Below are 21,494 nucleotides of genomic sequence, written 5' to 3' on the forward strand. Positions count from 1 at the left end.
ATAAACATGGGTAGGATCAGGTGGTAGCCGCCTACATCAGAAATGTACAAGAGTTAAAGAGAATTGCAAGCAAAAATATTGATTTTTGTAGACATTTTCTCAATACTTGAAGCTGTGCTATGGAGCAAAGATTATCTTATTCTTTGAGTATGTGTTGAGAAGTTTGCCATGGGGCTTTTAGGGTGTCTGTTGCCATACTGTGATATAGGAAAAATATTTCTACATATCCAAGAGCCTTAAGTTGAAATCAGTCCAACATTTAATAATACAATAGAAATGCTAAACTGTTTTTGTTTAGATTTGAACCAATTGTGTGGTTATACTGTCTTATTTCTGCTGTTAAAATTGGAATTTACATGAGAACAACATCAAATATTTTTCCTTTTTATCTTTAATGCCCCAGTCGTATGATTCAGTTTAAGCAATGACTTGCTGAAACCCAATCTGGTGCCTGAAAAGTGGAGTGGAGCCTCACAGAATATCAACACTAAAACATTATCTGTGATAATATGTTAAAAACATAATCTATTCAAAGCTGCTTTATATTTTCTAGTATTTGTCTCAGTCCCACCAGCTTGCACACCATGCCACCTACCTTCTGTCTCCTAAACAAAGAATTTATACCTGCCCTTTCTCTAGTGTAACCTATTTATTGGATTCCCCCCCATTTTGTTGAAAATTATTACCTTTTTTTGTTCTGATTGTGTTCGTTTTTTCCAGAACACAGATTTGTGTGCCACCTTGAAGTAGGATGGTGATTCTCAGAAAAGTGAGTCCAGTTGTTGTCCTTGATATGAAATGCATTTAGGCAGTGGTACCGTAAGGCTTGAACTAGATATGCAGTCTCCTGTATCTTTTTTTCTGATTTTTAAAAAAGAAATTCAGTAGCAGCCCTGAGAGTCTATGATGGAACCAGAAGAAGAAAGGTCTTATTGCCCTTCCAGCTGTTTCCATCAGAATCTTTCGGAAGAGGGGTTTTTTTTCCTGTAGAGGAAAGATATAGGCAGGGCGGAAATGAAGGGAAAGATTAAGCATACCCTTCACTTACATACACCCCATTGTTCCTCTGCCTAAACTTGCAGTCTCCTGACTCTGTCGGATTTAAAAAATGAACTCTGAGAAAGATTATGACACACAACCACATACCACCATGTCAACATGGGGTGTTGTATGTCAGCAATAAAAGTGATCAGCTCTGTTTACTGCCAGATGGGCTGTCTTAAGTAGGGGAACAGCCAACAGGTGGTAGCCTGAAGACCATAGTAGGTGCTTGGGATAAGGGGGGAGGGCCCTTTAGGTATGTGGCCCTGGGGCTGTGAAGTTGATCGCTACACTTTCCTCTCTTCAGGGCGATCACATATGGATGGAACCTCCTTCAAGCAGTGAATACAATGTGCCCATTGGGGCAGTTGTGAAGTTTTCTGAATCAGGACGGTTTTTAATAGAGGATGATGAAGGCAAGGTAGGGTATGCAAAATGTTATTCAGTAGGTCAAGATGTGTTATATAATACTAGAGACAGGCCCCAATACCATCCCAGATTCCATTATCCTCGGATTTGGTAGAGCTCTGGAAATAGTTCTGCTCTGAACTAGATCTGTGTTGTGTGATGTGGTAGATCAGCCAAAACTCCATGATCTGAAGGCCCAATAATTGGAGTAGTGCTTACATGAACACCTGAAAACACTGTAATCTATGGCCCCACATCTTATGTTGCATAAGGACATATTTTCCTAATGAATAGACTGAGGTAGTATGTAAAATCCAAGGTGATTTGTTAAAAGTGGTTATGTTTAAGGAACACTGGATCACGGCTCAAAACATTAGTGCTGTACGACCAATGCATCCCACCTCTGTCAAAGGAGTTGAAGACATGATATGCCTTGGAGACCTCAATGAAGCTGGCATGGTGCGCAATCTCCTGTTTCGCTATAAGGAGCACAAAATCTACGTGAGTAAGGAGGTTACATTTTATTGTTAAAATGCTTATGTTTTGTCTGATCACAAGGTCTTCTGGTTTGACAGAGTCCTGATCCTTCCCCCGTTTATAACGGGAAATATTTATTTATTTATTTATTTATTTATTTATTGGATTTATATCCCGCCCTCCCTGCAGACGGGCTCAGGGCAGCTCACATAAGTTGGCACCATATGCCAAGTCACAATAAAATGTATAAAACAGTTAAAACAATCATACAATACAACAACAAATAACAAAGTGAAATTGTGATGGTCGTTCTTACAAAATTTTAGATGACGTGCTATCAGTCATGTTATCAATCTCTCCGTACAGTGGTACTCTGGCTTCCCATGGTAATGTGCCTCAGTTTCAGTGCAGGGCCAGTCCCTTGCCATAGGTGTTAATATTTATAATGGTTGGCAATAGTAGTGGTAATGGTGGTAATGGTGGTAATGGTGGCGGCTCTTAATTGAAAGCCTGGCAGAAGAGCTCCATCTTGCAGGCCCTGCGGAACTGTACAAGGTCCCGCAGGGCCCTGATCTCTTCTGGGAGCTCTTTCCACCAGGTAGGAGCCGCCACCGAAAAGGCCCTGGCCCTGGAATCACTAACCGGTGTTGTGCCCCGGACCGTAGTGCTCTCTGGGGTATGTGTGAGGAAAGGTGGTCCCTCAGGTATGTCGGACCCTGACCATATAGGGCTTTAAAGGTAAGTACTAGCAACGTCTCTCTAGCCGTCTCAGCTCTCATTTCATAAGCTGCAACTCTTGGGTAAACCAGGGCGCAACCCTAGAATGAGGGCGCAGAGGGTGCCGGGGAGCGATCTTGTAGATGGCTGCGGAGAGCCGGGTATGCCAGTCCTCCACTAGCTCATCCAGCAAGCCGCCAGGGGGCATCGGATCCTGCAGAGCCATTTGGAGCCACATAGGGTCCATTTGTTTCCGCGGGCGAGCTAAAATATGCTCGCCGCCTAAACAGGGTCAGGGTGGAACAATCAGACAGGCCCTCAAAGCATGGTGGTTCGACCATGGTACTGCCGAAGCAATAATCCGGTCCACCGTCATCCCAGCCGCAAAGATCCAAACGAGCGTGTGCCCGGCCCTGTGAGTGGGTCGTTACGAATTGGGAGAGTCCCAGAGCCACCATGGACGACACTAGGTCCGCTGCCTGACAGGATGCCGCATCATCAGCATGGACATTGAAATCACCCAAGACGAATAGCCTAGGGTGTTCCAACGCACAGCCTGATACGGCCTCCATCAGGGACGGCAGGCTACTGGCCGGTGCATTAGGCAGTCAGTACACCAGACAGATTGCCAAACTCTCCTTGGCCTCCCACTCCAGACCGGCACACTTAATGCCCGTGATCTCCAACAGCGGGAGCGCCCTGAAGGAGTAAGCCTCCCGAATGAAAATAGCCACTCTTTGTCCGTGATTGGTGTAGGACAGAACCCCGGGGGGGGCAGCTGAGAGAGAGCTGCTGTCTCCCCATCCCACACCCAGGTCTCAGTCACACACACCAGGTCTGCTTTCTGATCTAACAGAAAGTCCCGCAGGACCGTGGTCTTATTATTTATCGACCTGGCGTTGCACAACACCAGTGTCGGAGAGGGGTTCTTCATCCTAGCCTCACTGCCGACAACCTTTGGGATGAGTCGCAGGCTGGAAGGGCACCGAGTTGTTCTATTTCTCCGTCACCTATAATTTTGCTTTCCCTTTTATTGCAATTGCTCTGCTCTGGTTAGACCTCACCGCAGGCCTGTAGCTACAGTGGGGCGTCGTGCCCCCCCCAACTTATTACCAACCCCCCCAATTTCCCAGCCAGTTCAGACCCCCCAACTTCCATTTTTTTATTTTATTTGTTGCAAAACCTTGGGGGGGGGTGTGCAGGGTGCCCCCCAACTTATTTAAAGGCCCCCTGGGCCTGCCTCACCTAGAGTATTGTGTTCAGTTTTGGGCACCACAATTTAAGAAGGATACAGACAAGCTTGAATGTGTCCAGAGGAGGGCAACAAAGATGGTGAGGGGTCTGGAGACCAAGTCCTATGAGGAATGGCTGAAGGAGCTGGGGTTAGCCTGGAGAGGCGATGACTGAGAAGTGAAATGATAACTTGAAGAGGATGGTGCAGAATTGTTTTCTATTGCTCCAGAAGGTCAGATCAGAACCAATGGGTTGAAATTAAATCAAAAGAGTTTTCAGCTTAACATTAGGAAGAACTTCCTTACAGTTAGAGCAGTTCCTCAGCGGAACAGGCTTCCTTGGGAGGTGGTGGGCTCTCCTTCTTTGGAGGTTTTAAACAGAAGCTTGATGGCCATCTGACAGTAATGCTGATTCTGTGAACTTAACATACAAATAACAAACAAGCTGTAGATAGTGCAAAAAGCGCTTAGAATCTTACAAAGTTACAGCAACTCAAAAATTCAAAAGATATAATACAATCTTTTATGCTCTCTACACTTTGGGGTCAGGATGCAATTTTTCTCCAGGCCAGTTTGGTTAGTGATCCTGGAGGTTTTTTGCCATCTTCTGGCCATGGAACAGGGGTCACTGTGTGTGTGTAGGGGGAGAGTATTTGTGAATTTAGTGCATTGTGCAGGGGTTGGACTAGATGATGCTGGAGGTAAATATTTTATATATTTATATTCTATAACAAACTAAAATCTGATCACATATTTTTCATTCTTATGAAATACTCCATATTATATAAAATATTATCTTCCATTCCTTATCTTCAAGTAACTCCAATATTTAATGTCCAAATACTTCAATGAATTATCAAAATATGCAACTTCTTATTTTTAGTAGAATAATTTAAATTATAACCATTCATCCATTTACAGTATTAGTCTTCCTTTTATTTTCACCATCTATAATTCAATCATAACTATTCTGTCTGGTATTTATCTCATTATAAATGACTGGAAAAATATATTTTTTGAAGAAAAGCATTTTTTCAAGTTGGTATACCTACAAGTTATTTGAATACATTTTCAATATATATATATGTCAAAAAAGTTTTGCTCTCTTTATATTTATTCAGAGGATTCAGTGTACAACTTTGGTCCATTAAATTCAATGGGCTTTTTGTAATAATATTTAATTAGCTGCTTCTCAGTTGTTTTACCTTCATTCTGGAGATGACATAATTCTCGAATTAAATGTGAACCTGGTGTCCTTATTACATAGAAGTAATTAAGCAAATAGCATTGTGCTTCATGTGAATATGTTCAGTACTGACTCATGTCCATTCATTACTGCTTCTTAAGACAGAGTCATATTCAGTTCTTCTTATAGTTTCAGTTGTTTGTTTTTCCTTCTGTTAAATTTGTTAAAATTTATGCCAACAGTATCTTCACATTTTAGACCTATACAGGCTCTATTTTAGTAGCAGTGAATCCATACCAAGAGTTGCCGTTGTATACCATGGAACAAATCAGACTCTACTGTAACAAAAGGATTGGGGAATTGCCTCCTCATGTCTTTGCCATTGCTGACAACTGTTATTTCAACATGAAGAGAAATAAGAGAGATCAGTGCTGTGTCATCAGGTAATGGGCAAGGAGTGGCAGAGGAAGTCTGATGTTGTGCTGAAGAGAAAATATAGAGATAGATTGGGAGAGACAACCAAAGGCCAACTTAAATAAAACTGAGAACAAGAACTGTTTCTTATGACATCATCTTCTACAACCATTTCCCTCGTTGAATGAGCTATAGACTAATAGGTTGTTTGTGTATAAAGTACTAGACATAGTCGATTGACTTAAAGTAAAAAAAATGTCCTTGCCCCAAAGGACTAACAGTCTAAATTGATCAAAGATAAACAAAGAAAGGGGACCTCTGATAGAGACAGAGGTATGAAAGTGGAAGTATGCACTGGTGAATTTATAACAGAAATTAATTGGTTCATCTTAAACTTTTTTATAATTTTGAAGTAGTGTACATTGCCTTGATATGCAGCCAGAAAGGAGAATGTGAACTATGCAATCTAAAATGGCTGAGGAGCTGCCACTTACCCATTTGAAAATGTACATGTAAGACTGAGAAGGCTTCGTTCTACATCCCCACTTTTGAGTACATGTCACTTTATGTAACTGAGTAGCTTTGGTAACTAAGATTTTTGGGGGAAAGAAGTGAATTTAACTCATTATTGCCTAGAAGCCATTTAGTGAAATTGCTTGTCAATATATTTCAGGCTTGGATTGTCAGTTTCTGATACTGGGCAATCATAGGAAGTGTGATTGTAGAAAGTAAAATCAATTTCCTCAAACATTTAATCAAAAATTTTCAAGAGCAAGGAAAATAGAAGTCACGTCTTATTCTGGTTGGTCAAAAGAGCCAATTGTTGGTTTGTTTTCAGATTTCTAATTTTATTACAGCGGAGAATCTGGAGCTGGGAAGACCGAAAGCACAAAGCTGATACTGCAGTTCTTGGCTTCTGTCAGTGGTCAACATTCTTGGATTGAGCAGCAGATTCTAGAGGCCAATCCCATTTTAGAAGGTAGGCTATATGTACATGTAATATACTGGGTTTGAATGCGTATAGCATGAAATCAGCTCATAGTTTATTTAGCACTCAAACAGAAGACAACTAGCAGAGCCGAAGTCCTGCTTAAATCCCCAAACACACCACACCCAACACACACATCCTGTGATAAGCTATTTACAATGTACTAACACCCATAGGTCTAGTTCAGTATCTGGGTTAACCGATTGGTCCGTTTCAGGATCCTAGCCTGCTATTGTTCTAGTTAGCAAAGCTTTGCTACTTCGCATGACCACGTGCAAACCCAACCGGGTGTGCAGTCCGCAGCTGGTACACAACAGTACATGTGATTGCTTGCTGCAGTGGGAGTAAGAAAGCAGATGTAGTGCATATCTAGTGGTAATGCTCAAATATCCAGGTTTTCTCCCCCTCCCCCTTTGGAAGCAAGTAAGAGATCATAGCAGATGGGTTATGGCTATGAGTGGCTTCTGTCAGGTCAGAGTGGCTGGGAAGCTGAGGACCTATTTAAATGTTGTATCTATCTCCAATTTTGATATATATTTATTTACCTCACTGTTTTCCCCCAGAATTAAATCCAATGATGACCTTATAAACTTAGCTTGTTATTCCTGTTTGCATCTGTTAAGACATTTCATTATATTGTATGCTAATTTGCTGTTCAAACTCTGACTTATTTATCTGGACCGGTAAGTTCCATCTTACCATGTCTGAGAAGTGTGCGTGCGCACGAAAGCTCATATCTTGAATAAAACTTTGTTGATCTTAAAGGTTTTACTGGATTCAAACTTTGTTCTACTGCTTCAGACCAACACAGCTACCCACTTGAATGAGCTTAACAGTCCACCAAATACTTCTGTATGGCTTGTGTAGATGAGCCTTAAAAGTGTGGTCAATCTCCCTCGGTATAGTTGATAACAATGTCAATATTTAAAAAGCTGGCAGAACTGTATAGACTTCTCATATTTCCCTTCCAAGCTGGGTTTAAGCCTGATTATAGGACAGAAACAGCCTTGGTCACTCTGGTGGCTGACTTGCACTAGGTGATGGACAGAGGGAGTACAATTCTATTAGGGATGCCAGATCCCCTAGTGTGGGCGGGGATCCCCTGATTTTGGGCACCCCCAGTTACCCCCCCAACAGGCAAGAAGCCAAAAAGAAACACAACGTGCCTACATGACCTGGAAGTAACATAGGCACGTTAGTGATGTCGGGGTGGGGCCGACACTCTGGTTCTTGGGCAAAACTCTTTGGCACAAGCTAATTCTACCATAGAGTTTTGCCCAAAAACCAGAGCATCGCTGCCACCCCCGACATCCCTGATGTGCCTACATCACTTCTGGGTCACATAGGCACGTCGCATTTATTTTCAGTGTTCTTCTCCACTTCCAGTAAGTTCACCCCCCATCCCCTGCCAGCAGGTCTGAGGGACCTGGCAACCCTAAACTCTACTGATTCTCCTGAACCTCACAGAAACTTTCAGTATCATCGATCATGGTATCCTTCTAGACTACCTGTATTAGGATGGAATTGGGAGGCACCATTCTGCGGTGGTTCCAGTCCTACCTGGAGGGTAGGTTTCAGAAGGTGGTGCTGAGGGACTGCTGCTCAGCCCCTTGGCCTTAGACCTGTGGGATCCCACAAGGTTCCATCTCATCCTTTATACCCTTTAACATCTATATAAAACCCCTTAGTGAGGTCATCTGGAGACTTGGGCTGGGTTGTCACCAATATCCGGATGACACTCTGCTCTGTCTCACACTTCCAGTTGATTTGAAGGAGGCTGTCGAAATCCTGAACCAGTGCCTGTAGGCAATTTTGGAGTAGATACAGGCTAATAAATTGAAGCTTAATCACAACAAGACAGAAGTGGTACTGGTGGGCAGAATGTCTGACCTGGGATTTAAGGTTTCACCTGTTCTGGATGGAGTTGCCTTCCCCTCGAACAGGTCCATAGTCTTGGGGTGCTCTTCTGGACAGGCCTACTACTGCATAAGCAAGTGGCAGCTGTGGCCAAGAGTGCCTTTTACAAGCTTTGACTGGTTAACCAGCTGCGGCCTTTTGTTGTCAGAAAAGATCTGGCAACTGTGGAGCATGTCCCAGTTACATCTAGATTAGACTACTGCAATGTACTCTACATGGGGCTGCCCTTGAGAAGTGTTTGGAAGCTTCAGTTGGTACAGAATGTGCAGCCAGGATGTTGACTGGAGTTGGCCCATCTATACTAGCTCCCATTTTGTTTCTGAACTTGCAGTCTTGACCTTCAAAGCCCTGTGTTTGGAACCAACACAACTGCCTACTCCTTTATGAACCTGCCAACCACTATGATCACCTTTGGAGGCCCTGCTTTGGGTTTCCCCACCTTCTGAGGTTAGGCAGGTGGCAATCCAGGAACTGGCTTTCTCAGTCATGGTGCCAAAGCTGTAGAACTCTATCCCCAGAGAGATTAATCTGTCCCCTTCTGTTGCTGTCTTCTGCCAGTGGGTTAAGACTTTTTTTGTTTTGTTTGGCATTTGCTCAGTGATCTCTCCTTGCTAATCAGTGTTTAAACTGCTGCTTTTATGTCTTGTATGTATCTTACTCTGTTTTTAATTGTTTGAAAGATGTGTGGTTGGGGGGGGTTGATTTTAATGGTTTTAAAATGTTATTTTATCTTGTATGTTTTAAATTGTTAGCCACCTTGGGAGCCCTTGTGAGTGCAGAAAGGTTAGGTGGGATATAATTTTTGTAAATAAAAACAAATAATACTTGATGTGATGTGACTGTTTTAATGGAATGTTTATACCTTTAAGATGCCAGCTGTCCCAGCATGGTTTAATGCAAAGCAAAGAAATGCATTCAGTTTGTAAAGGCAAGGGATGATCCTGCTTATAAAAACTCTACATTATCAGTCTGTGTTTCAGAATACTATCTCATTCTCTGTAGCTTTTGGAAATGCCAAGACAATTAGAAATGACAATTCAAGCCGCTTTGGGAAGTACCTTGAAATTCACTTCACTCAAAATGGGGTGATTGAAGGAGCCAGGATAGAACAGTTCCTTCTGGAGAAGTCAAGGGTTTGTCGCCAGGTAAAGGTGTATTTTTGGGGTACATATTAAGTGTTCTTGCTTTAAGTGTGCCAGGATTGTGTTTATGAGGTCCTTTTACCATTCTAGGCTCCAGAGGAAAGGAACTATCACATCTTTTATTGCATGTTAATGGGGATGAATCCAGAACAGAAAAAGAAGCTAAATCTGGGCACTGCTTCTGAGTACACCTATCTCACTATGGTAAGTGGTTGTTCCCAGTTTCTTCATTGAACTGTATCCAGTGAACCACTAGTGAACCTCTGCTTGCAGAATGGGTCTTTTCTCCTTCACTGCAACCCACCGTGTCCCTGAAAAAGCTACACCTGGATTCAGAGGTTCCATGGGAACAATGGAGGGTTTGATTTGAGGTCTGCAGTGGGAAGAGGAATCAACAAGTACTGCTTACAAACAGTTGAAATCAAGGTGCTGGATGCAACCCAGTTCCTTCTATCAATTGGAAAATGAGTGCAACAGTGTTTACTTATTACACTTTTAATAAACTACCCTTCTGCTATGGTACTCAGAGCAATGGGCATGAGGGTATTTAATTTGATCCCTTATATTTCTAAAGTGGATTTAAAAAACAAAAACAGGGCATTCAGGCTAGCCTACAATTCCATGCACTTGAGTATAATTTGTAGTTTGACCTTCATGCATGAGTGTCTGCCCATGATGCTGTTATGAGAAACAAACACCTAAATATTGATTTTGCTATTGGTATTCACCTGTTTTGTTCATTTATATATTGTCTAACCAATCACACAGTAAAAGCACAACGGTCAGTGATGAGACTAGGTGAAATAACAGATGGAGATGTCCCTTTTTAGGGAGAAATTTTTTTTGCAAACTGGAAGAAAGCATTAAAACGTGTGGTATATGTACACTTAATGGATGTGATAAATCCACCTGCCTATTGATTCTGTTCCACAGCATCCATTAATGTATATCGTTACAGTAAGAAAACTCATCACTCTTCTGCTTGCTGTGTAATTATACTTAGTTCCATGGAACCATAAACATAATAAAATGTGTGTTTTTTCCTGCCACATGATTTTTGTTCCCTTTTAAATTTTCTAAAAATTGCGTGCATTTTTGTTTGTGGTTTTGGTTTTCATTCATTTGCATTGCATTTGTACGTACTATAGTTTCTACACATAATATATATGGTATTTATATGTACAATTACATAATTTATATAGACAATACTATAGTAAAATACTAATTTAGTGATACAAAATGTTGAAAAGTACATACATTTAATGGGAAATTTTTAGTATGAGGGAAGAAAAAATTGTACAAAAATAAAGAAGCACAGGTTCGATTCACACAAAGGAAGAGTAAAATTAAAATGGGGATTTTTCGGTCAAAGCAGCATGGATGTGAAATGGGATATCCTTCCTAGGGGTTTTCTAGGTCAGAGGTCATTTCGGGGGGGAACGCGGGGGAACACAGTTCCCCCGGGTGAGGTGCAGGGGCGGGGCACACGATGAAGCCCCGCCCCCTGCTTCTGGCTGCCCCGCTTCCAGCCCTCATTCAGCCAGGAGGAGGCAGGAGAAGAGGGAGGGTAAGTTGCTTCCTTCCCGCCTCTCCCCACCCCTGCCTGCCTGGGGCCAGGGAGGGCCTTGGCGGGGCTTCCTCGCACTTCCGCCGGCCTTGCAGGTCCACCGCCAAGCCCCTGATGTCAGGGTGTGTGGCATATGCTAATGAGTTATGCTAATGAGTTCCCCTAGCTCTTTTTCTACGAAATGACCCCTGTTCTAGGTTGTTGAAGCAGCAGAGACCCATGTCCTGAACTTGCAGTTTGGGGACGGATTTGGGGATTGCTTTGTATCTGTGTTGCCTTGCAGGGTAACTGTACTTCCTGTGAAGGTCGTAATGATGCCAAGGAATATGCTCATATCCACTCTGCTATGAAGATCCTCATGTTCTCCGATTCTGAGCACTGGGAAATCAGCAAACTGCTGGCAGCTATTTTGCATCTGGGGAATATAGAGTTTGAAGGTGAGTCAGAGGCATGTACACAGAAAATAAAATAAAATTATGGGTTTGGGAGTCTATGAAGCTACATCCTGAGCGAAAAACTATTTTCTGGAAAAGGTGAATGAAGTGGAAATGTGGCTACAGTAGTAGATAAAAGGTACTCATCTGGAGACCTGCTTATTCTCCTCATTATACACATCATTTACCCTAAATGCATTTTGATATATAATGTGATAAAATACCTTTCAGTTACAGAGAAATCTAGTAATTCAAAGCTGTTTGTGTCACTGAGGTATTAAAATACAGTCACATAGCCATATTGGGGGGGGAGCACTGAATAATGCAAAATTGTAGCCATCTATAGGAATCAACAGTTTTGGAAGGAAATAACAATGAGGAACTGTAGTTTGGGGAAGAGATTATAGGCATCTTTGTAATTATTCCTTTCACCACTGTTGCTATGTCACTACTACTACTTCTTAAAGTATATATTCTGCTTCTTTACATATATGGTTGTAAGAAAATTACCATCCTCAGATTCCTCTATTTCCAACCAGAAATACTGTGTCATTTTAAAGCAGGTCACATTGTGATGTCTTATAAAAATGATACATTTTTGTTCTCATGTTTGTTCTTGCGTTACAGTTGCTATAGAGTGATGAAAATCATACTACATTCTTATTGTCACATATATTTACTAAGGTTTGCTCTTTCTTTTGTAGCTGCTGTGTACGATAATTTGGACTGTTCTGCTGTGCTCGATTCTGCACACTTTTCCATTGCAACCAAACTACTTGAGGTATTGGCTTTGTACATTATCCCACTTGTTACCAGTTTGCTGGCTCTGCAAGAGTTTACATAGTCTAGAAAAATAAGTGTAAAATTATGTATATTAGGGCAAAAATCCTAACTTACATGATGCCAATCCTAACATAGGGTGCCAAAAAAGAAATCTAAGGGTCATAGTGGATAATTTGATGAAAATGTTGACTCACTGTGCATGAACAATGGGGAGGAAAAGCAAATTCTGATCTAGACATGATTAGGAAAGGGATCAAAAGCAAAATGGTCCATATCTTAATGCTCTTACATAAATCTATGATGTGGACACATTTGGAATACTTTGCACAGTTCTGGTAGCTGTATCTGAAACATAATGATTTAGTACTGGAGAAGATGCTGAAAAAGACAATCAAACTGATTAAGATTTTGCAAACCCTTCCCTGCAAGGAAAGCTAAGGAGTCTGAAGCTTGTGAGTTAGAGAAAAGATATCTATAAAATTATACATGGAGCAGAGAAAGTGGACAAGAGAACTTCTTTTGTCTCCCATAATACTGGAATTCACAAGCATTGATCACTCACTTAAAGCATAATAAATGTGTGCATTCTCTTGTACAGGATGTAGTGATGACTACTAGTGTACTTCAGGGGATTAGACAGACTCAGGGAGGACAGCTGCAATGATTAAATGGGAGCTTAATGTTCACAGACAGTAAACCTCTAAATACCAGTGCTGGGAGACACAAAAGTCATCCACGACTTGTCTGGTGGACCTTCTGGGAGCATGTGGTTGACCACTGTGTGAAATAGGATGTTGGACTCTTATGAAAACAAATGTTTATTATTATTATTATTATTATTATTATTATTATTATTATTATTATTATTATTATTATTATTATTATTAAAATTTCTATCCCACCCTCTTAGCCAAGAGGGCATTACAGTAGTCCAATCTCGAGGTGACCATCACATGGATCACTGTCACCAAGTCATTGCGTTCGAGGAAGAGAACCAACTACCTGGTCAGCCGAAGATGGTAAAAGGCCAATTTGGCAGTGGCTGCTACCTGAGCCTCCATTGTTAGGGAGGCATCTAGGAGCACTCCCAGACTCCTAACCTCTGGCGCTGGCACCAGTGAAGCCCCATTGAAGGTCAGGAGTGGGATCCCTAACCTCGGACCACCCTGACTCAGGCACAGGACCTCCGTCTTTGTTGGATTCAGTTTCAGCCGGCTCAGCCTAAGCCAACCAGCCACGGTCTAGGTCTTCTGGTTCAGAGTCAGACTGACTGCCCAACAACAGATAAAGCTGGGTGTCATCCGCATACTGGTGACATCCCAGCCCATGTCTCCGGGCAATCTGGGCAAGAGGCCACATATAGATGTTAAAAAGCATTGGGGACAGCACTGCCCCTTGGGGCACTCCACATTCCAGTGGGTGCCTTTGGGACAGCTGATCTCCCAGCGCCACTCTTTGTCCCCGACCTTGGAGGAAGGAAGCAAGCCACTGCAAGGCAAAAATGTCTAATTTTTGAAGTTTTGGCCATGTTACCCTCATTGCTGATAGATGGTTTCTTGTGTTATCATTGACAAAAATAATTCTCATTATGGTAGCTTTGTTTTGTTGCCTTCTCTTGTGTCTCTTAATATCTGTTTTTCTGAATCAGATGCCACTACTTTCCCCCCTGCATCACTTGCATTAAATAACCCAATTTAATATTAATTCCTTGAGGTGGCTTCCGGGGAACTCCACAATAGTCTTACAAATCATTCCATCATCATCCGAGGGGAAAGTGTCTCCATGCCCTTAAGTGTTGCCCAAGCTGCTGATGTGAAAGATGCCTTTGTGAAGGTAAAGGAAACCAACTATTCTCTCCATGTGTGTTTTCCAGTTATGGTCACTAAGGGCCGTGAATGCTTCCTAAGCCTAATAAATGCATTAATTATAACAATAATAGCACTAATAATAGTTGTTTAAAGATATAATCATGCATACAATGTCCTATTTGCTTCTTTGTTTTATCTGATAAAGTCTCGAGCAACTTACAGCTGCAGGGCTGTGAGACCAAGAAGAATACATTTCCTGTCCTTAGTTCTTTCTGTCCATGACTCAGGCCTTTGTAGTTCATGTCACTTTTTAAATACCATGTCTGGACCCTGCCCCTGTGGCCCTGGATTCACCCACACCCATCCAGTGCCTCCCCCCCAGATACCTCCTTGCCAAGTGATGGAAGTGCTCCCCCAAGTTTAGTGGCCCTAGCCCACTGGGCCTGCAGAATACTACTACAACAGCCCAAAGAATCCCACAGCAACGACCACAGCCCCTGGGGTAGGCCCAGGGCCAGTGGCAGGAATGGGCCTTGCCCTGGGTCCGATGGCCATGGTGGCTTCACCTGATGAGTGTCTCCACTATGGTATGGGAGGCAGAGGCAGGGTTTTTCCTTGCAAAGACAGCCTTCTCCTGCAATAAGTCTAGGGATGCCAGCCTCCAGGTGGGACCTGGGGATCCCCTGGAATTCCAGACTACAGAGAGAAGCTCCTGTGGAGAAAAAGGATGCTTTGGAAGGTGTACTCTATGGCATTGTACCCCACTGAGGTGGAATGGTTAGTTGTCTAAGAGCTTTCACACTGCTTTTGAACCCTTCTCCAGGGGATTTATGGGTTCCTCTTCTTGTGGATAGTGAATAAGATCAATGCTGCAATCTACAAGCCACCCTCACAAGATAATAAGAACATCTGCAGGTCCATTGGACTACTAGACATTTTTGGCTTTGAAAATTTTAATACCAACAGGTATGGCTATTCCTAGTTAATTTGTCTGTGGAATGTTATCTGCATGCTTGCAAATGGCAGGAGATTTTAGCCACTACTATTGATAGGAATGATATTTTGGGGAATAAATCTCTACATTGAGGATGACACGTGTTGATTTATACTGATTAAGCATCATACTGAAATGTACATTTGAACTGGGCAAGCTCCTGGTAATTCTTTAAAATCTATAAAGGAATAAAATAATCCACAACTGGCAAGGCTGCCTTAACTCTAGCGTTCAGCTTGATCTGACATTGTCACTTTTAGAGTTTATGCAGTGATTATTGTCACAAATTATACTATTCTGAAAAGCTGAGTGTAAACTGGCACTATCTAGACTTTAACAAGAACATTAATGATCCTGTGTAACACTGACATGACAGCGATGTTTGTGGTTCTCTGGGTTGTGGTTCCCTACAGTTTTGAACAGCTGTGTATCAACTTTGCCAATGAGCATCTCCAGCAGTTCTTTGTACAACATGTCTTCAAGTTGGAGCAGGAAGAATACCTGGCTGAGCACATCTCCTGGAACCACATTGACTTCACTGATAACTATACAGCCTTAGAAGTGATTGCACTCAAACCCATGAATATTCTGTCACTCATTGATGAGGAAAGCAGGTTCCCTAAGGTGAGCATCATCTCTTTTTTCTGGACTCCCACAGGGAGTAGCTAGATTTTTTAAGGGTTCATTGAATCTACAAATCCACTGGCCATCTGGAAGTAGACATGCAAGACCCTGAAGTGCTCCACTTTAAAAAAGGGGATTTTATTTATCTGTATATATATTTGATTACATTTTTAGGACACCCTTCCCTGCAAGCAGGGCTCAGGGTGGCTTACAACAGAAAAGAACATACAATAAATAACTAAAAAGTAAAAATCGTACAATAAAATATACAGTACATATAAGCAAAATTCATATAATTCCAAGATGGTGAAATTTCAGATTTCACAAGCCTCGGGTGGGTGGGGGGGCTTGTGGAGAATGGAGGGTATGTGAGTACCAGACTACATGCTGTACCATCACTGTCCTCAGTCGAATACCTGGCCGAACATCTCTGCCTTACATGCCCTGCAGAAAGGTAACAGATCCCACAGGGCATGGATGTTCTCCAGTAGAGAGTTCTACCAGGTAGGAGCCAGGCCCAAGAAAGCCCTGGCCTTGGTTGAGGACAGCCAGAGCTCTCTCAGGCCGGGGACCACCAGGAGAATCTTACTTTCCAAGCATAATGCTCTTCTTGGGGCATACTGGGAGAGGCAGTCCCAGAGGTATGTGAGTCCCTGACTGTTAGGGGCCTTAAAGGTCAAAACCAGCACCTTGAACTTGATCTGGTGCTCCACTGGAAGCCAGTGCAGCTCGCACAGCACAGGTTGAATGTGTGTGCTCTGAGGGGTCCCTGTAAGGACCCGCGTGGCCGCATTCTGGATCAGTTGGAGCTTCCATGTCAGTCTCAAGGGTAGGCCCGCATACAGTGAGTTACAGTAGTCTCTCCTGGAGGTGAATGTTGCATGTATTATTTACCATGGCTAGATCAGAGTGAGACAGGGAGGGAGCCAGTTGCCTGACTTGGCACAGTTTGAGAAATGCCAAACTGTCAACCTTCGTGACGTGGGCCTCCACTGATAAGGTGCATCCAGAATCACACCCAGACTTCTGACAGTCAATGCCGGTGTTAGGGGCACTCCATCAAGAGTCGGGAGTTGGCAACCCAACTGTGGCTCCTCCACCTACCCAGCCACAGAACCCCCATTTTACCAGTATTCCGTTTCAACTGACTCTGCTTTAACCACCCTACCATGGCCTCCAAACCCTCGGCTAAATTCACAGGAATGGTGCCCAGTTGGCCACCCATCAACAGAAATAGCTGGGTGTCATCAGCGTACTGATGACACCCAGCCTGAAACTCCGCACTAGCTGGGCAAGGGAGCGCATATAGATGTTAAATAACACCAGGGAGAGAAGTGCCCCCGAGGAACCCTGCATACTAGCGAGTGCCGTGGGGACACAGTCTCTCCCAGCATCACCCTCTGTCCCTGACTGTGAATCCAGAGGTGATCCAAGAAATTACAGGCCAGTTAGACCTAACATCTCTTCCAAATAAATTAGTGGAAACTATTATTAAAGAAAGAATTATTAAGCACATTGAATAACAAAGCCTGCTGAGGGAAAATCAGCATGGCTTCTGCAAAGGGAAGTCCTGCTTCACCAACTTTTGGAGCTCTTTGAGCAGATTAACAGGCATATAGATAAGGGTTATTCAGTGGAATTTATATTCTTAGACTTCCAAAGGGATTTTGACTAAGTATCACACCAAGGGCTCCTGAGTAAACTTAGCAATCATGGGATAGGAGGATGAGTCCTCTTATGAATCAAAAACTGCTCATAAATTATTTGGAATCAGGAATAAGCACTATAGTAGCCAAATTTCCAACTGATACAAAATTATTCAGAGCTAGGAATAAGGCCATTGTGAAAATAAATACAATGAACCATGGGCACTCAGTGTCAATTTGCTTTGGTGACCTCAGCAAGTTATAATGACAGAGAGACCTTACTGTTTTCTCCAGGGGAACTGATCTCTGCCATCTGGAGAGCAGTTGTAGTTCTGAGTGATCTCCAGCCCTCACCTGGAGAATGGCATCAGTGGTTCCCCAGGAGGAAATGGCTGGTTTGGAGGGTGGAGTCTATGGCATTGTACCTGTCTGAGGTCCCACCCCTCCTCTTCAGGCACGACCCCTCAAATCTCCAGGAATTTTCCAACCTGGAGTTGGCAACCCTATCCTTCCCAGCCAACCATCAACCTACTTTTATCTGCCACTCTGACTTCAGCTTTCCATCTCCCCACCACCACCTGCAGCCTCTACCTAGGAAAAGTAGTCTTTCTCCACAGTGGGGACCCAAGCAGGAGGGAAGTGACCTGAGCAGGGTATAATGACACAGAGTCCACCCTGCAAAGCAGCTTTTTTCTCCAGGGAAACTGAGCTCTGCTATCTAAAGAGCAGTTGTGATTCTGAGTGATCTCCAGCCCTTACCTGGAGAATGGCAGCAATGGTTCCCCAGCAAAAAATAACTGCTTTGGAGGGTGGGCTCTATGGCATTCTGTTCAGTTGAGGCCTCTCCCCTCCCCAAATTCTGGCTTCTGTAGACTCCACCACAAAATATTCAGGAATTTCCCAACCTGGAGCTGGCAACCCTAATCACAACTGGCCCCAATGAGTTCCCCACAAAGGCCTGGAAAGTTCCTTCTGGCTTTGCGTTTTTACTGACAGAACCAAGCTTGGTTGCCTAGCAAGAACCACTGAGGGAAACGTTAGTTCCACAGGAGCCAAGCAGGGGAAGTGTCTTTGTCAGGAGAGACAGCTGTTTTGGCAGTTAATTCTAACAGGGAATAGTGGCTGAGTTGGTAGTGGGCAGGGAAGAGGAGCAGACCCAGCCCCCAGCCAATGGCATGCGAGTACTCTTGATTGGCGGTTGATAGGCCAATGGCTGATGGAGTGCACAGCACAGCCAATGGGAGAGCTAGAAAGTGCCAATGTATTAGGGCAAATATATATATCAGATGATGAAAATAAAGCCAGATTGTGAAGAGCTATGGAAGGATCTCTGTAAATTGGGTGGGTTGGTGGGCGGGCAACAACATGGCAAATGAAGATCAGAACAGGTAAGTGTAAGGAGTTGCAAACTGGAACAAAAATACTAAAAATACTAAATTTAAATATATTCTGAGAGGTTCTGAACTGGCTGATACTATGATTTAAATAGAGGTATACCTTGGCTAGCTTGATCTCATCAGATCTTGAAAGCTAAGCAGGGTTAGTATTTGGATGGATATCACCAAGGAAGTCCAGGATCGCCCACCTCTGAATGTCTCTCGTTTTGAAAACCTTACGGAGTCGCCATAAATTGGCTGTGACTTTCCACCACCAAGGAGACTATCCACAAACTTCTGCAAATTTCCTGGTCAAGTGACAGCCCCATGCTGTATCCCCTACTCTCAAGCCATAACCGCACATTACAAAATCCATATGTCCCCCACGTCTGACCTAGTCTTCTCAACCGGTTTCCCAAATTCTGTGCCTGGAACTTAATTCCCAAGTGCCCATGGGACCAAATATGATCGGGACCATAGCATATGTGGAGAGGAGCTTAAGGCCTCCTAGTGCCATTTTCCTAACCTGAAGTGGACCTGAGAAGCCACAATTTGCCCTACTGGAAGAGACTAATGTGTACTGATGTGCCACTTATACATGTTTTCATTATTTGCTTTGAGCATACTAGCATAGAGAAAGTAAATTTATTTCGTTGCATGTTGTGTTTGTTTCCAGGGCACTGACACCACCATGTTAAATAAAATTAACTCTCATCATGGCAGAAGCAAAATCTATATTGCACCAAAAAATGTCCATGACACAGTCTTTGGAATCAATCACTTTGCTGGTATTGTTTATTATCAGTCTAAAGGTAAGGTGGTAACAGCTGCCTGTCATCCTTCAGTTCAAGGATTGTTCCTTACCAAGAATTGTTATGTACCCTGCTGATCACTAGTAATGTATTTGTGATATATTATGAACAGCTGTTCCATTATTTAGCTAAAGCTTTATTCTGTAGAAGATCAATTTAAATGGAGTAGAAAAGGAAGTTATTGGTGTGAAGAGAGGATGTGGCCCTGTGAACTGAGAGGACGTGAGCTGAGCATCAAACTGGAATCAGTATCAGGTGGAAAAGATGAGCTTCTCTTGTTTTTTATTCATAGGGTTTCTTGAGAAAAATCGTGACATGCTTAGTTCTGATGTGATGCAGTTGGTTCATACATCCAAAAACAAATTCCTCAGGCAAGTCTTCCAGGTGGATGCAGCAATGAACGTTGCTTCTTTTGGGCGTGGCAGCATCAGGCATCTTGGAGCTGATCCCACCTTCAAGGTTATTCTTTTCATGTTTGAAAACTAATCCCTTTTCAGCCTTGTGCAGATTCTAGCTGTAATTTGCTTCCTGTGTCAGTTTTAAATCACTATAGTTCAGATGCTATAGACATTTTTAATAATCATAATTCCCAAGCAGTTTATGTCAGATCACTACTTTGCCTTGTTGCCCTAGTGTTACACTGGTGTGATGTTTAGGATTGGGATTGGACAGCAAGTGATGCTGTTCTGTGGATGCAATATAATCTGAGGGTTTTTTCCCAGATTAAAAAAAAAAACAACCATTGGTGCCATACATGCATTAGCTTTGATTCAGCACCAGTAAGAGCAATCTTCTGTACTTTTCCACAGCTCATGATGAATTATCTTGCTGCATTTCCTTTTATCTGTCTGTTCATTTCACTCTTTGTTCTTTTACAATCCTATCCTCTACTGTCCTTTTGCCATCAGTCATCGTCCCGCTGTGGTCTTGTACAATCCAGAACATTACCTCCTGCTTTTGGGCAGGTAAGTGGCTTAGAGAAGAACTGCCACAACAGACAAATATGCACCAAAGAGCTTCTGCAGTGGCTTTTATACAGTTTTCAGCAATTGGCTCTAACTATTTTTATAACAGCTGTCATTTTGTGTGGCTCCTGTTTATTTCAGTGTCTCATATTCCAGCTTTTGTTGGGTTGTACCAGCCGCTGAGAAACTCCGAGCCATAGATTTCTTCAGTTGCCAGCCCTGACCTGGCTAGCTAAGCAGGGTGGGCCTGTCTAGTATTTGGATGGGCGACCTCCAAGGAATACCATGGCTATGAAGCAGAGGCAGGCAGTGGCAAACCACCTCTGAAACATCTCTTGCCTTAAAAACAAGTCTAGCTTGCCACCTAGTGGTGCATAATGCTAAAAGAGCTAGAACCTCTGGCTCCAGACAATCTTAGGATCTCCTGGCTATATTAAACACACTGCCATAGGATGTGATTATGATGATAATTATTATTATTATTAGGGTTGCCAAGGAGCAACCTTGAGGTCATCCATGGCCCTTTAACACACAAAGACAGCGGGAGTGGGGTAGTACCACCAAAGAGTATAGAAAAGGAAATGGTGAACCCAACAACAATAAACTGAAAATATGAGAATGTGTATTATATGTATATTTGCTGAAATTAACAGTATTAATCTGATATTCCAAAAATATTATATATTTAACATAAACTGCAGAGAAAATGTGGGAATACAATACAAAAAGGGTGAACAAAAGCAAATAACATATATTTATGGGGTTAAACATTCCAGAAGCGCAAAAGACTGTGCGGTGGCTGCTGAACTCTTACAGTCTCAGGAACAGACAATTAGCTGTGATATTTTGCAAAGATTTTTGCAGATCATATGTTGAGAATACACTTTGATCTTGATGCCAGTTGTAACATAGGTCAGTCAGAAGAAATGTCTAATACATTGTCTGGTCTGTTTATGGACGATT

At 42.7% G+C, this 21,494-nt stretch overlaps 1 protein-coding gene across 1 annotated transcript in view; it reads left to right on the top strand.

The window, feature by feature from the left end:
• The first annotated feature begins 751 nt into the window (after positions 1 to 751).
• The window catches only part of MYO7B (myosin VIIB), an 87,440-nt gene continuing 66,697 nt past the window's right edge, over positions 752 to 21,494 (top strand). The window contains 14 exon segments of the mRNA XM_015426818.1: positions 752 to 769; positions 1,349 to 1,462; positions 1,798 to 1,950; positions 5,320 to 5,504; positions 6,333 to 6,454; positions 9,383 to 9,525; positions 9,613 to 9,726; positions 11,373 to 11,526; positions 12,228 to 12,304; positions 14,020 to 14,139; positions 14,938 to 15,080; positions 15,522 to 15,732; positions 19,431 to 19,566; positions 19,859 to 19,968. Of these exon segments, the coding sequence (XP_015282304.1) occupies positions 752 to 769; positions 1,349 to 1,462; positions 1,798 to 1,950; positions 5,320 to 5,504; positions 6,333 to 6,454; positions 9,383 to 9,525; positions 9,613 to 9,726; positions 11,373 to 11,526; positions 12,228 to 12,304; positions 14,020 to 14,139; positions 14,938 to 15,080; positions 15,522 to 15,732; positions 19,431 to 19,566; positions 19,859 to 19,968 (1,800 nt within the window).

The sequence above is a fragment of the Gekko japonicus genome, unplaced genomic scaffold (genome assembly GCF_001447785.1).
Source record: "Gekko japonicus isolate JY-2015 unplaced genomic scaffold, Gekko_japonicus_V1.1 scaffold14, whole genome shotgun sequence".
NCBI classification, from domain to species: domain Eukaryota; kingdom Metazoa; phylum Chordata; class Lepidosauria; order Squamata; family Gekkonidae; genus Gekko; species Gekko japonicus.